Source organism: Nannobrachium achirus (genome assembly GCF_963921795.1).
Source record: "Nannobrachium achirus genome assembly, chromosome: 10".
NCBI lineage: Eukaryota > Metazoa > Chordata > Actinopteri > Myctophiformes > Myctophidae > Nannobrachium > Nannobrachium achirus.
This window is the reverse complement of record NC_137819.1, coordinates 49,036,568-49,051,313: the sequence shown is the minus strand read 5'-3', so window position 1 is coordinate 49,051,313 and position 14,746 is coordinate 49,036,568. Positions and strand designations below refer to the sequence as shown.

General features: G+C 43.6%; 1 protein-coding gene across 1 annotated transcript in view; it reads left to right on the top strand.

The window, feature by feature from the left end:
- Positions 1 to 958: 958 nt before the first annotated feature.
- The window catches only part of LOC308293122 (glutamate receptor ionotropic, kainate 5-like), a gene marked incomplete at its 3' end in the record, with an annotated part of 97,517 nt that continues 83,729 nt past the window's right edge, over positions 959 to 14,746 (top strand). Inside the window, exon 1 of the mRNA XM_080735557.1 lies at positions 959 to 1,112. Within this exon, the coding sequence (XP_080591683.1) occupies positions 1,004 to 1,112 (109 nt within the window). The 5' untranslated portion in view covers positions 959 to 1,003. The remainder of the gene's footprint in view (positions 1,113 to 14,746) is intronic.

Below are 14,746 nucleotides of genomic sequence, written 5' to 3'. Positions count from 1 at the left end.
TGCAATAGTTTTTGATCAGTCGCAGCGCTCAGGGATTTTGCCACTGTGTATTCTTTGTTTAGGGCCAAATAGCATTCAAATTTGCTCTGTTTTTTTGTTGATTATTTCCAATGAGTCAGATAGATAGCTAGATTTATTTTTTTGTTTTGTTATAATTTGGTATAGTCTAGTGGGGTTTCTGTCTGATTTTCTGCTCTGCTTGTGTTTGTGAATAGAGCTACAAAACCATATGGCTGGGGGGCATCTCTCGATAGATAGAGTCTCTTGTGAGGCTTTGTTGTGGAGCATGTCAGGGTCACTTTCTTTTAGGCGATTTTAACATTCAATGCTCTCATTCAATTTTTTATAATTATCGTCCTAATTTGTACAGCAATTGAATTGACATGAATTTGCAGTAGTTCACATGCAGAGACTCATTTAGGTGTTTGTCACAATGAACAATAAATACATTATTGTAAAATCTCGGTTGGAAAGTAAACCCTAGACTAGACCTAGCAACCATAAAGGCAAATTGGTTCTATAACGGAGTCAGTGCCACATCACTGAGTTACGTAGGACTTTATTATGTGATCAAAGCCATTAGTCTTACAAATGCTGTGTGATTATATAGCCGGCGGTGAGTATGATGAGCGATCCACTTCTGCAGTAATGCAGTATACAACATAATGCACAGTAAATGGTGCATTTTTATAGCACCAACATCCAAAGTGCTTTAGATTGTGTTACATACATTCACCCCACACACACACATTGACACACCGAAGGTGGAGGCAACCGTGCAAGGCACCACCTGCTCATTGGGAGCCGTTAAGGATTAAATGTCTAGCTCAAGGACACTTCGACGCAAAGCCAAGAGGAACTGGAGATCAAACCGGGAACCTTACGATTACCAAGATGGCCAGCCAGTACCTCCAGTCTGGTTTGTAACGAGAGCCTTATGTTTCTCCCCACAGGTGGCGGTACAGGCAGCCAGCAGACCATTCTCCATGAGGAGCAGTGGAAGATGCCGGCTCTGCCAGCTCTATTGCTGTCGATTTATCTCCTGCTCCTGCTGCTGACCTCGGCCCCGCTCTCCTTCAGCCAGGCCAACATCCTCTCCGCTGTCCGCATGGGTGAGTTTCCTGTACCTCCGCGCAGGGGTCGTCGCCATGCTGGCTCGTGGTGGACATTGTTGTCAAAATTCCATTTTCGCTACGGACATACAAAATGAGTGGACAATAATGTTGCCAGTAACACAAAGAGCTAGCCCTGAATGTCTGAATGACCATAACAGGTCTGTAACTCTGAGAGTGTTCAAATGGAACCAAATGGACCCTTGGTCCTTGCAAAAAAAAAAAGTTTGATAACCTCTAGTACTAGTCGTACTCCTACCGTGCCATAGTGTCATAGTAAATAAGGGTCTTGCATATTCTGAAGAAAATATGGAGACTGATATTCTCTAATTAAATAATGGTGTGTAAAAAGAAAAAAAAAGAAGAAGAATTAGCCACAAACAAGACCAAGTCTTTGCCACGGACACATTTGTCAATGTACGAAAATATTGATGACCCCTGTCTCCGTGTGTGGCTTCAAGACTAGGTTCATCTAGAATGGTTCTGTGTGTTTGGGGCTAATTTAGCAAAACGCCTATATATAATATAATTCCATTATTATTATTACTAGAAGCTCGCGTCTAGTCGGCGACCTGGCCAACTCGGAACAATGTAAATAGGGAATGAATGCCCCGCCCTTTCATGCAAACCCCATTATACCTGTTTTCATAGGGCCCGTTTTGACCATCTGTCTGCCTGTGTCCATTTATGCCCATATATGGAGATATCTGTATCTGTCTGTCGGCGTCCATTTTATGTCCATATATGGAGATCACTGCAGTTATAGTTCTGGGTCCATTTTATGCCCATATATGGAGATATCTGTCTATCTGCGTCCATTTTATGCCCATATATGGAGTATCTGTCTGTGCCTCCAACTGTGTTGCAGACACAGTGCCGGTTCTGTTTGCCTGTGTCCATTTATGCCCATATATGGAGATATCTGTATCTGTCTGTCTGCGTCCATTTTATGCCCATATATGGAGATCTTTGACCATCTGTTTGCCTCTGTCCATTTATGTCCATATATGGAGATATCTGTATCTGTCTGTCTGCAATCCATTTTATGCCCATATATGGGGGCATTCATTTTATGCCCATATATGGAGAACGCGCGTGTCCGTGGGACGAACGGTTCTCGAGATACGCGGATTACATACATACATACACAATCACAGAGATTTTTTGTTGACTCATGTGGCGTACGTGATGTCAGAGCCTTTTATGAAGTGATGTCACAATGAGTCAGAGCTTTCGCCGATTTCCTCCGGAACAGCCTGATGTCAACAATCAACCCCGCATAAGGAGATTCCGAACGTTTCGCGCCGGTTCGGGAAAACCGTGCGTCGGGTCGGGTCGAGACCCGGCACTGCACTCCGCGCCGCGGCGGGGAACGCGCGTGCCGAATCTGAAGCCGGTGGGACGAACGGTTCTCGAGATACGCGGATTACAGACACGCAGAGACTTCTCGCATTTATAGATAGATTATTATTCGTATTAAACTTTATACGTTTAGAATGGAGGTTAAAGGTGGTCGGTTCAGGCTGAAACCTTGCACAAATATGGAGTAAAAAAACTGGCCATAAACAGAGATCCACATGGAAGCCAAACTGTTATTAGACTGTCTTGTTTAAACCATGAAAGCTCTTTGATCAGAATGAACAAGTTCTCTGTTACTGTTAGCTCATGCAGTCTAAATCCCATTTTTCACATCCTAAAACTATGATTGCCCAGCTGTCGGAACCGGTGAGCCTTTTGGGTTTATAGTGGGGTTAAATGTTAGTCCTGGATTTTACCCCTGCTCTGGGTGAGATTTCTGTATCCAGTAGCCTATGTTCCAAATCTGTTTTTATCTTCAACTAAAACCATGATCTCACTGTTGTCTGGACATTATGTACCTCAGCACAGACTCAAACCCCATTCGTTCATTCCACCATCCAGCAGGTTTTTATTCCCCCCTTTCAAATCCCACATGTAACATAGCTATCTCAGCTGTCTAAATTGGCGAATGTCAGTCCCTAGTGCATGGGTATTCAACTGGCGGCCCGCGGGCCAAATGCGGCCCGCGGGGACCTTCCTTGTGGCCCCTGGAGCAATTTTGGAAAAAAAAAAAAAAAAAAAAAAAGATTTTGAAAAAAAAAAAAAAAAATCCAAAAATCGTTTTTTTTTTTGGGAGACTAATGAACGTTATAGGTATGGTTTGCGCGATATGAAACGTGAGCTTCATCTTACCATAATCACAGTAATCCCTAATCATATTCCATCATATTCAAGTGAAGAGACTCCAGTCAGAGCACTGCAGCAGAGTGGAGTGTGTGTCTGCGACCCACCTGATTCTCGTTGAGCATCGTTAAAGCATCAAAGAAGGCAATTGTGTGTGCACTGTCAATAAGGTCGACATCTACTCTAAGATAGCATCAAAAGCCAGGTTGGCCATCACTAGTGTGATGTAGTTAGCACTAGGTTTTAAACAAGAAAGCATGTGTACAGTTGTCAACTTGTTGAACAGAAATTTAGAGGTCTATTCTGAGGTCGTGCCCGTTGTTTCAAGTGTTCATTAGATTAATAGCTGGGGGGGGGGGGGGGGGGGGGGTACGTTAGTGCGGCCCCCGGCCCCTTGGGTTTCTGTCAATGTGGCCCCCTGGACAATTTTGTTGAATACCCCTGCGGGCCTAGTGTGAGGTTAAGTCTCAGGTTTCTTCACCGTGATGCCTTCACAGCAATACTGGTGAGCTCAAATGCAAGGTCCTGAACATTGCTTTGAAATGAACTTTCAATGCAATGGATTTCTACCCAGGTTCCTGCCCTCTCTACCGTGTCTGTAAATTTGATTGAAGGATTTCATTACAGAATCACATATGAAGACAAACTAAACCTACATGATGATACTTAGTTATATCTAAATGACCAGTTCTCAGGTATTGAGCAAAATGTAATGAATTATCATCCTTTCTCAAGGACAGGCAGTAACCTACGTATTTCCTTGGTTGATAAAATGCTAATTCAGGTTTAAGTGTGACTCAAGCTTCATTTATCCTCTATTGCATGACAGAGTATAATTTAGGCTTCAATTTTTGAAATATTATCTTACACGGTACAGGGTCTTGGCTCTGCAGTACATGCAATCAGAGGTAGAATGAGACCATCTCTCATGAATACCTTCATCAGCCATCATCAGCATTTGATTTGATTTCAAACATGATGTATTCTTTGCAGGTGTAAGAAAGTGGGTAGAATTATTTGTCCTATAAGCTCCCAACATTTGCAGTTTCAAGAAAGGGGTAAAGAATAGAGAAAGAAACAAGAGAAACAAGTCAGATATGTCAAACATTCCTAATATAATACAAGTAATGTCAAATATATATTGGGGCACACAGTGAATTTCTTGAGGCAACGGAGGCAGTACAGGTTTTGTTGTGCCTTTTTCAGTTCACCATGTGATTCAGTTTGCCAGGAAGGAAGGCAGAGAGATTCACTCATGATATCAAATTCTTGTTCTTTTTTTTTTAAGGTTTCCTGAACTCAATTACACCCAAAAAACTGAACTTTGAACGGTTACACCCCGCCATTCCGAAACACCGCTATTCCGAACGTTGACTTCTAACCCTAACCCTACCCCTAACCCTAACCCTAACCCTAACCCTTACCCTAACCCTAACCCTAACCCTAACTAACCCTAACCCTACCCCTAACCCAACCCCTAACCCTAACCCTAACCCTAAACCTAACCCTATAGTCCAGTCATTTTAGGCCAAAATTTGTCCAAACCTGGAACAAATTGCAATAGTAGCAAACTCAACTGATTCTGTATCCTCATTATGTCCTTAGTGAGGGAAAAAAAGTCCCAAGAAATCCCACCGGGGCAAAGTTTTGAAAACGACCTATCTACCTTCACTTACTATACACTACAATATAAAGGAAAAAATGACTGAGAAGAAATCTGCTTTAAGTGGGATGTGAGGGGTCTAACTAGGGGTTTGTCATCATGCTGAATCCATTGCAGGCATTTGTTTTGCACAAAAAACATTCTGTGGGCTAGAAATGGCCTTAGAAAACAATACACGTATGGGTGCGTTTTCATGTTAGTCGGAGGCCTTAGGGGTTTTTTTTTCTCGTGCTAATCAGTCTAAAAGTTCAAAATTTTGCACAGATGTAGCTCAGGGCATGCTCTAATGATTTAGCTAGGGCGCCCGAGTCTGCGACCTTCGGGGTCGCCACAGCACCAACAAAACTCTGAAAAGTGATGACTCATCACTTTTCATCACTAAAGTCGATGGGAGCCCAACTTGATTTGGCCGCTGTGGCGACCCCGAATGTTGCAGACTCGGGCGCCCTAGCTAAATCATTAGAGCATGCCCTGAACTACATCTGTGCAAAATTTTGAACTTTTAGACTGATTAGCACGAGAAAAAAAAAAAACCCTAAGGCCTCCGACTAACATGAAAACGCACCCATACGTGTATTGTTTTCTAAGGCCATTTCTAGCCCACAGAATGTTTTTTGTGCAAAACAAATGCCTGCAATGGATTCAGCATGATGACAAACCCCTAGTTAGACCCCTCACATCCCACTTAAAGCAGATTTTTTTTCAGTCATTTTTTCCTTTATATTGTAGTGTATAGTAAGTGAAGGTAGATAGGTCGTTTTCAAAACTTTGCCCCGGTGGGATTTCTTGGGACTTTTTTTCCCTCACTAAGGACATAATGAGGATACAGAATCAGTTGAGTTTGCTACTATTGCAATTTGTTCCGGGTCTAACCCTAAAATGACTGGACTACTAACCCTGCTTCGGAATAGCGGTGTTTCGGAATGGCGGACTGTTGCCACTTTGAACATTCAGTGATTTTTTTTTCCCGGGAATAATTAGGCTCAGAAAAGTGAAACGAAACTCCTGTCTTTGATGTCACAGACGGGCAATCCCGCCCCATCATCTCCCAGCCCCTCCCCTCTCTTTCTCCCCAGCGGGGGCGGAGCAGAGGCGATGATTGACAGGCAAAATTCCTAGACAGCGACAACCGCAGGCAAAAAGTATATTTCTTTCAAAGGCCTTAGAACACAGAGAGAAATGAAACTGCCATGGAAGTGCATTTTTCAGTTAAAAACTCGTTTGAAGGACCATGATAAAGACTTTTATGTTTTGTAAAAACAGCATGTCATGAGACCTTGAGAATTTTAAATGTCCTGAATGCACTTACTGTACTAATAAAACCAGTGACTGTGTCTGAGAACTTGTCTGCATTATTCCCAGATGCATGCCAACAAGGCATACCCAGTCCACTTGATTGAAGCAGGCTTGTAGTAGTAGTGTAGAATCTGACTGTTCCGACCCGATTCAAGCCTATATTTCACAGGCTTTAGTTTCAGTGATTGTAGGAAGGGAGTACCGGTCTGCTCCGGTACTCGAAAAGAGATGTGATTTGATTTGCCGAATGGAAAGTAGAGGAGGGCTCTGCAGCTGTCCCGGAAAAGGGTGGTAAAGAATTCTCCCACTACACGTTTATGTTGTAATGTGTTGGTATATTTTTTGGAGAACCTTCATTAAGTTTCCTGCAGCAATAAAGGCATCATCGGGATGAGCGATCTCCTGCTCACTGATGTGCAATTCCTTTAATGTTATGTATCTCTGTAGCCTTGGGAATGGTTGTAAACAACATGTATATGACTCTCTTGGGAGATAGTATGGACGGCACATTAGCATCATATATTCTAGATCGTAAGAAATATATTTCAGGGTCGGTTTGCACATTCCTTAACCAGGAGTTGTTTATCATAACACACACCCCTCTTACTCTTTGTTTACGAGAGAGCTAATGTGTGCCATCAATCAATGAATCTGGGATATGTTCGGTCATCCTGGTTTCCGTAAGGCAGATAATACGCAAATGCCTGGTTTTGTGATGGAATTTTTCTAAGGACTGTACATTCGACAAATCGTCAGTAGCAGAATGGAAGGTAGAGGAGGTTTATCAGCATGGAGTCTTACTAGATCCCCTGATCGTTTTCCTCGGCGGCATCATCTCCGTCTGTATTCTGGTCTCTGATGTGGTTACGGTGATGAATGGGAGTTCTCCGACAATAAAACCGGAAGGGGGATTCGTCTCAAAGAAGTCAAAGAAATACAGTGAGCCATGCCGACACCTGATGTCAAAAAGCGATTGCCTGTCATATGTCTTTGTGCAGCTGTGTGCATAGAAAGAGTAAGAATAAAAAGTGCAAAAAGGAAAGAACTGTGAAATGGAAGCAGGAAGCAGCCTTCTCGGAAGCAGCCTTCTCTCGATGGCGCCATCCCATGAATTGAAAAGTGAACATCAGTCATTGATGAAGAGCTCAATTCTTTGCATTTTTGAAAAGAAACTCATTTAGCAGCCAAACCAGTGAGAGGTTGTGCTCATTTACTAGAATCCTGTTGTCTCTGTGAGTTTATTTCCCTCCATTGTGGATATTAACTGGTATACTGTATCACACCTTTCTCCCTTCTGCGCTATCAGCACATGTTAGCTCCTATCCCATCATACCCCAGTGTAAACGTTTAACACCAATAATAGAGGTGAATTAACATTCTATCACAAGTTCAAATCCCTCCGTCTCGCTGTCTCCCAAACCCTCTGCCCTCTCTCTTGGAATAGATAAGGTGGGGTTTTTTGTTGTTGTTGTTTTTTTGCTTTGTTTTTTTTATGATAAATGTATACCCTTGGAAGGAGAGGAGTTCTTGCTTTTGTCCCCTGAGGTTTGGGTAAGTGGAGGCATGGAAATACACATGTACTGTACACATGCGTGCGTGCATGCGCACACACACACACACACACGCACGCACGCGCGCACGCACGCACGCGTGCACGCACGCACGCGCGCGCACAGTCATAGCAACCAATCAATCACACTGCACGCACACAAGTCAGTGTAAATAACTCCCACTTTAGTAATTCTTTGATAAGAAACTAGGTGCTGAAACGTGAACATTGTTCTGTTTGCTAACCAATTTAATCAAAGTACCTGAAGGACATTTCCGTGAGTGCTGGTAATCCCTGCGACTCAAAAATACATTTTGTAGACCGTGCACCCGTAAGAAATTACTACAAGAAGTTTGAGTAGTGCACGCATCCTCTTAAGTTAATAAGAAACACCTCCACATACAAGCACACACACGTAGATTTATGTCCTTAGAAAGTGGCTCCTTGTAAGCTCCAAGGTAAGACTTCAATACCGTACATCATAGAATTTCAGGACACACCATGGTTTCAGTCCATAGAATTTCACATTTAAAAAAATCCCAAATTGAATTAACCACTCACTAGTCACTACTGCACTGTTACATACAGTATATCTGCAACATTACTGTGAGCTGCCAGGTATAATCTCGATTAAGCGTTATGTCAGCTATAGGACACTTTTTATTTGATCAAACCTTTTGTAACAATAGCTGACATCCACCTTCTTGATATGTCCTCATTTTGCATTTGCATAACACGCACCACTGTTTCTGCAATAAACAGTGTGGACTCTATTATTACTTTCTGCTGATCTCCTGTTTGTCCTGCACCTGATCACTAGAGTGGATGAGCATGCTCCACGTTTCTAACTCCTTCCATCACCTTTTTTTTACCTGAAGAACCTCCCCTACGTACCTACCTGTGTGTGTGCGCGTGCGTGCGTGCGTGCGTGCGTGCGAGTGAGTGAGTGAGTGCATGTACGTACGTACCGTACGTGCATGCATCTGTTTGCATTGCATGTGCAGCTGTGACTCACAACTGACCCTGTTAGACCTATCAACTGAGTGCTAAGTCAGGGGGCATCACTGTGCCGGGTGGGAAGGTCACGCCACTCCCCGTTCCATTTTTCTCATTTCTACTGGTTTCACACATGTATTGTAACTTAACGTATGTATTTATTGCGACCGTAGGTCGCATTTACTACCAAAACCTCCACGGGCTGTCTGTGCGTCAGTCAGTCAGTCAGTCAGTCAGTCAGTCAGTGAGTCAGTCACACTTTTCCCTGCTCATATCTCCACAACCGTTGCCCCCATCCATGCCAAATTTTGCACACACACTCCTTGACTGCCAAACTACAACCTCCAAGGACCCCCGGAGCCCCAGGGACCCCCAGGTCCCTGGGGGACCCCCAGATGTAAAAAATGACCAAATGTGCTCACACGTCACACGTCACACTTTTTCCCTGCTTATATCTCCGCACCCGTTGACCCGATCCATGCCAGATTTTACACACACACTCCTTGCCTGCCAAACTACAACCTCCAAGGACCCCCAGATGTAAAAAATGACCAAATGTGCAAAAATCACCAAATGACCACCCCAACGGGGCTGCTCACGGGGAATTCCCGGGGACCACCGACTCCTGGTGCTCCAGAACGGATGCAAAAGTGGTGGCGCCCCCAGTGGAGGACCCCCTGCCACTGCAGCGCACATAAAATGCCGTAACTCGGGCTAGGAGCGTCCGGGAGAGCCGGGGCCGGTACCTATTCGTCCGCCAAGGCAACGCGGAGACCCCACCCCTCATTTCTCACATGGCCCTATTCTAGCGCCACCTTCAGGCCGATTTTTAAAACACATTTTTGGACACTGCTCCTACAGTTTTTGCCCTAAAATCACGAATATCACTACACAGCATGTCTACACTCATGTCATCAACATGGATCAGGAAGATTTTGGAAAAACACATTTTTGCCCTATTTGTGGAGATAAGCCACCTACGGTCGCTTATCTCCCGATTAGGGAGTCTTACTGGTATATATATTCGCAACGCAAACACACTCTATGCTGTATACTGTATATATACATAATTATACAGTATACTGTAAATGCAAACATACTGTACAGAGGGGGGAGGGGTAGAGATGGGTTGCTGCGCTGTGTATATATCTGCCAAGGCATGACCTAGACAGCTAAAATGTCTTCCCCCCAGCATAGGGCTTTCAGACGACGAACAGATGCAGGCAGTCACTGGTGGGAAACAAATAGATAAGTGAAAGAAACAGTGTGGGAATTATGATCCATTTGAGACCCGTACTAGAGACCTAGACAAGACTGAGACAAATGAGGTCTGAAACTGGAGCTGGTGGTTATTAACTGTCAGGTATATGTACGCTCTCAGGTCAGACCCTGGCCTTATTGAGTTCCGATGAGCCAGGCCACCTGCCGAGGTGACCTCAGATCTCAGTGAGGTGTGACAGCCATGTGGGGACAAACTGGGTAATTTATTAAATGAGTCATATTCCCACCACATGTCCCCAGTGCCCTCGGTGTACATTATGTCTACACTGTAATGAAGGCATTTCTATTCCCCCCGAACATTGCGACACGCTAATTGTACTCATAGGGTATCACTTCATTGCCGTGCACAGCTTTACAATTGCCAACAGTAGGATAGCAGCACACTTTGCATGCCTGAAAAGTGTGGAGGTGTGCAACTCGTGCATCATCATGGACACTGTCGGACAAATTGATGTTGATGTTGCAAGCTGTGGACAAGTAATTAGGCTACACTTTTTTTTTACTAAAAGAAGGCTTCTTCAATAACTACCAAACTGAAATCTTGGGCAGCCTAAGTGGGTTGTAAGGACTGTATAAATCTAAATGTCTTGTATGCTTATTGGTTAGGCTTAGGATGTAAATTTTGCCATCAGCAACTCTCATTAACCAGCTACCAGTAAGACTCCCTAATCGGGAGATAAGCGACCGTAGGTCTCGCTAGAAGAGGGCCATGTGAGAAATGAGGGGTGGGGTCTCCGCGTTGCCTTGGCGGACGAATAGGTCCCGGACGCTCCTAGGCCGAGTTAGGGCATTTTATGTGAGCTGCAGTGGAGGGGGTCCTCCACTGGGGGCGCCACCACTTTTGCATCCGTTCTGGAGTAGCAGGAGTGGGTGGTCCCCGGGAATTCCCCGTGAGCAGCCCCGTGGGGGTGGTCATTTGGTCATTTTTGCACATTTGGTATTTTTTTTTACACCTGGGGGTCCCCCATGGACCTGGGGGTCCCTGGAACTCCGGGGGTCCTTGGAGGTTGTAGTTTGGCAGGTAAGGAGTGTGTGTGCAAAATCTGGCATGGATCGGGGCAACGGTTGCGGAGATATGAGCAGGGCAAAAGTGTGACGTCTGACGTGTGACGGACGGACTGACGGACTGACTGACTGACGCACGGACACCTGGTGGAGCTTTCTGTAGTAAGTGCGACCTACGGTCGCAATTAATGATGAACTGATAAGCTTAACATTTGATACAATCCAGACTAATAGCCAGTGGATGCTCTATTAATGCGTCTTATTATTCATACAATAACAAACATGTCATTGGCAAAGAGTCCATAATGTATAGCCTAATGTCTGCATTTTGTCTGCAGTCAAATACTGATATCAGTGTTCTGTACACTATCAAATGAGAAAGCTATTTAATTAACTGTTTACCTCATCAGAGTGATCTGCCAACCACTGCAGGCCCAAGAGTATGAGCCGTTTATTTTGTCAAATCCACTCACATCCTCCGCGGGCATAGTTAGATGGATCTCACCACGGATCCAAGAAGGATGTCGCATTGAAGTGCCAAGTGTGGACACACTAAGCAAACACCTGCTGAGTTCCCAGGTAGTGCTTCTGTCCACAAAAGTCACAAGGAAAAGACAGGTGTTTTGAGATTGGCCTAAATCAGAGGTTCTCCGCTGAAGTCCTGGGGACAAAGTACCAGGTTTCTAATAGATTGCTTTCACCTTGTGTTCTGGGTCCAGGTTGTTTACTTGTCTGTGATAAAAAAAAACGCATTACTCAAGGGCCCAGGGCTGGAGTTAAGACACAAACAACGTGGTATGCACACAGAAGAAAACAGTCATTTGCAAGCTATCATCCATGCTTGTGCATCTGTGACTATATAAACACACAGACACACCTACACTTAACACATTATGCACAGACAGTACTGTACTCATGAGAGTGCACACACATCTGGTACAGTATACCTGCCTGTTGTATCTGAAATGTCTTCTGAATACACGCTATGTACTGTACCTGTAGCTGACGACCATAATGTTTATCAGGCTTCGTTGTTTACAGCTTCTTCCGCATGTGATCAAAGCACGTTGAGATGCTGCGTTTGAGGTGCTCTGCAACCTTTAAATCTTAATAAGTCCTGTCATGTTTGATGCCCTGTTTATTTAAAATTGTCCAGATTTGCCCAGTTTAAGGGCCAAGACTATCCGAAGATCAAGTTGTTTTCGTCCCACATTTCAATGTGTGTCAGTTACCAATTAATCAGAAGGGAAATTGACATGTTATTATATTTGTCAATTCCACTCCATTTAGACATTATTTATAAAGTATACATTTTTAAAGCGCCTTGATACTGTGTACCACTCTGCCCTAAGATGGGTCACTGGTGACAGATATGGTACCCATCATTGTACACTCTATGGGAACGCAGGATTATCCTCTCTTTCTGTGAGGCATGATAAGCACTGGTATCTTTTTTTTTATTTTTAAAGGCATCTCAAGAATGCACCCCCCTTATATTTGTTCTGATAAGTTGAATCAGAATCCTAGCTCCTACCAGTCCCGCTCAAGTGTCTTCCTGACTCTCACAGTTTCATTTGCTCATACAGTGCCAGTTCTATAGGACTCAGGTGGCCCCATGCGAGATTATTTTCCCAGTGACGGATGCGCATGCAACATTTTGGGTGTTTCTTTTTTTATGTGTCGCAATGTTATGATAGCCCTGATCGCCTCAGCACATTGATTTATTACTGACAGTGACTGGAGCAGCTGTGTGACTGGCAGGTCACAACACACACAAAGTCATAACCACGGCAACACCAGATCCAAATGTTATTTTTGGAGGCATATACTTAGTTTTATTGCATATTAAAATAATAACGCTAGTTTTTGGATAGGAGATACATGACAAAAATGTGATGTGGCCCCCTTAGTGGTTGTGGCCCTAAGCGACCGCTTATATTGCTTATGCCAGGAACTGGCCCTGCAAGGCAGCATTCTCAGCCAGAGCAATATCTGCTTGGAATGAGCTCCAAACGTCATTAAAAATCTGATCTCTGCCTTCCTTGGGTCAACTCAAAGATTGTAACAGCTTTAATTATTTTTTGTTGATATCTGTTTTAGTTCCTTGCATATTTTTTAGTTTTCTGAATATTCTGTCTTCCGATTCATATTTAATATTGCTGTAAATGTATATTCCTGTTGAATATCGTGTTACATTGAAAATGAGGGCTTGCCCCTCAATTGTACTCCGAATTGAAATAAAAAGGTTATGATTAGAGAGGGAACACACGCACGCACGCACACACACACACACACACACACACACACACACACACACACACACACACACACACATACACATACACACACGTTAACGTTACGCTCGCTGAAAGTGGTTTCAAAGTATGGTGTTGTACCGACAGCACTTAAGTCCAAAATGGCCTTCTATTTGATGCAAAATGACAGCCATTCTGCGTTTCTGGAGCGTTGATGGGGGAACCACTAAGGCAGAGATAACATTTACCACAAGGGTAGAAAAACCTGTCATCCTGTGTTAGATTAAATGGATTTTGGAGTGTAAAGTTACATGTTGTAATCTTGAGGCCCCCCGCATTCTTTATTGAGACAGACAGCAGTAAAGCTGAGAGAGAACCAGTGTGACGGGAGAGACCGGAGAGAAGGCACAGATGGGATTAAAGCCAACAGGGACATAATGTGGCTTCCAGAGACCAGGTTCTCACCCACTACACTTGAACCTGTGACTGCAAACTCCACAGTAACCCTTTATGATCATATTATATGCTATGCAGATCTACAAGCTCACAATACATCGCAATTAGTTCGTTAATTACAAGTCCCAGGAGCAATATTCATGTTTCTGCTGTTCTTTCTGAACGACACAACGGTTGGTCAGTAATTTATGCATGTTATTAGAGAGGTACAGTATCATTTGAATACTTATTTTCAGTGTATCTGAAAACTTGACCTTGGGGTAATAATATTATTACCAGTAAGGCTCCCTAATCGGGAGATAAGCGACCGTAGGTCACTTATCTCCACAAATAGGGCAAAAATGTGTTTTGCCAAAATCTTCCTGAACCATGTTGATGACATGAGTGTAGACATACTGTGTAGTGATTTTCGTATTATTATAATATTATTATTGCCCGGATTTCAATTGCCTTCGGATTGAGGTCTTCACATGACACATTTTTATTCTGACTGAGCTATATCTGACTCCAATACTATTTCATTACAATATATTCACATATGTGCATTTTAAATGTGTGTATTCTGCCCTAGAACAGAAGTTGCTAGTGCTACTTTACTGGCCATTAAATTACATTGAAATAGAATTTACCCTGTGGTTCAACCCACCTTTTCCATGCTTGTGCAAATCATTATGAACGGGATACCTTTCATAAAACATTACTGTATGCATTGACATTGATATCCACAGTGATACAGGATGATATGAATGCCAGACAGATCATAAGTCTGACACGCACGCACCTACGCACCCACACACATCTTCAGTGGCTGTGGGCACTGATCCATTTTGTGACCTCCCTTTGAAGTCGCACTACTTTTTTATGTTGGACCTTTAACTCAAAAAGTCCATGAAACCTACAGGACTGGCGCCATGCCAGAAAGCCAAAAGTG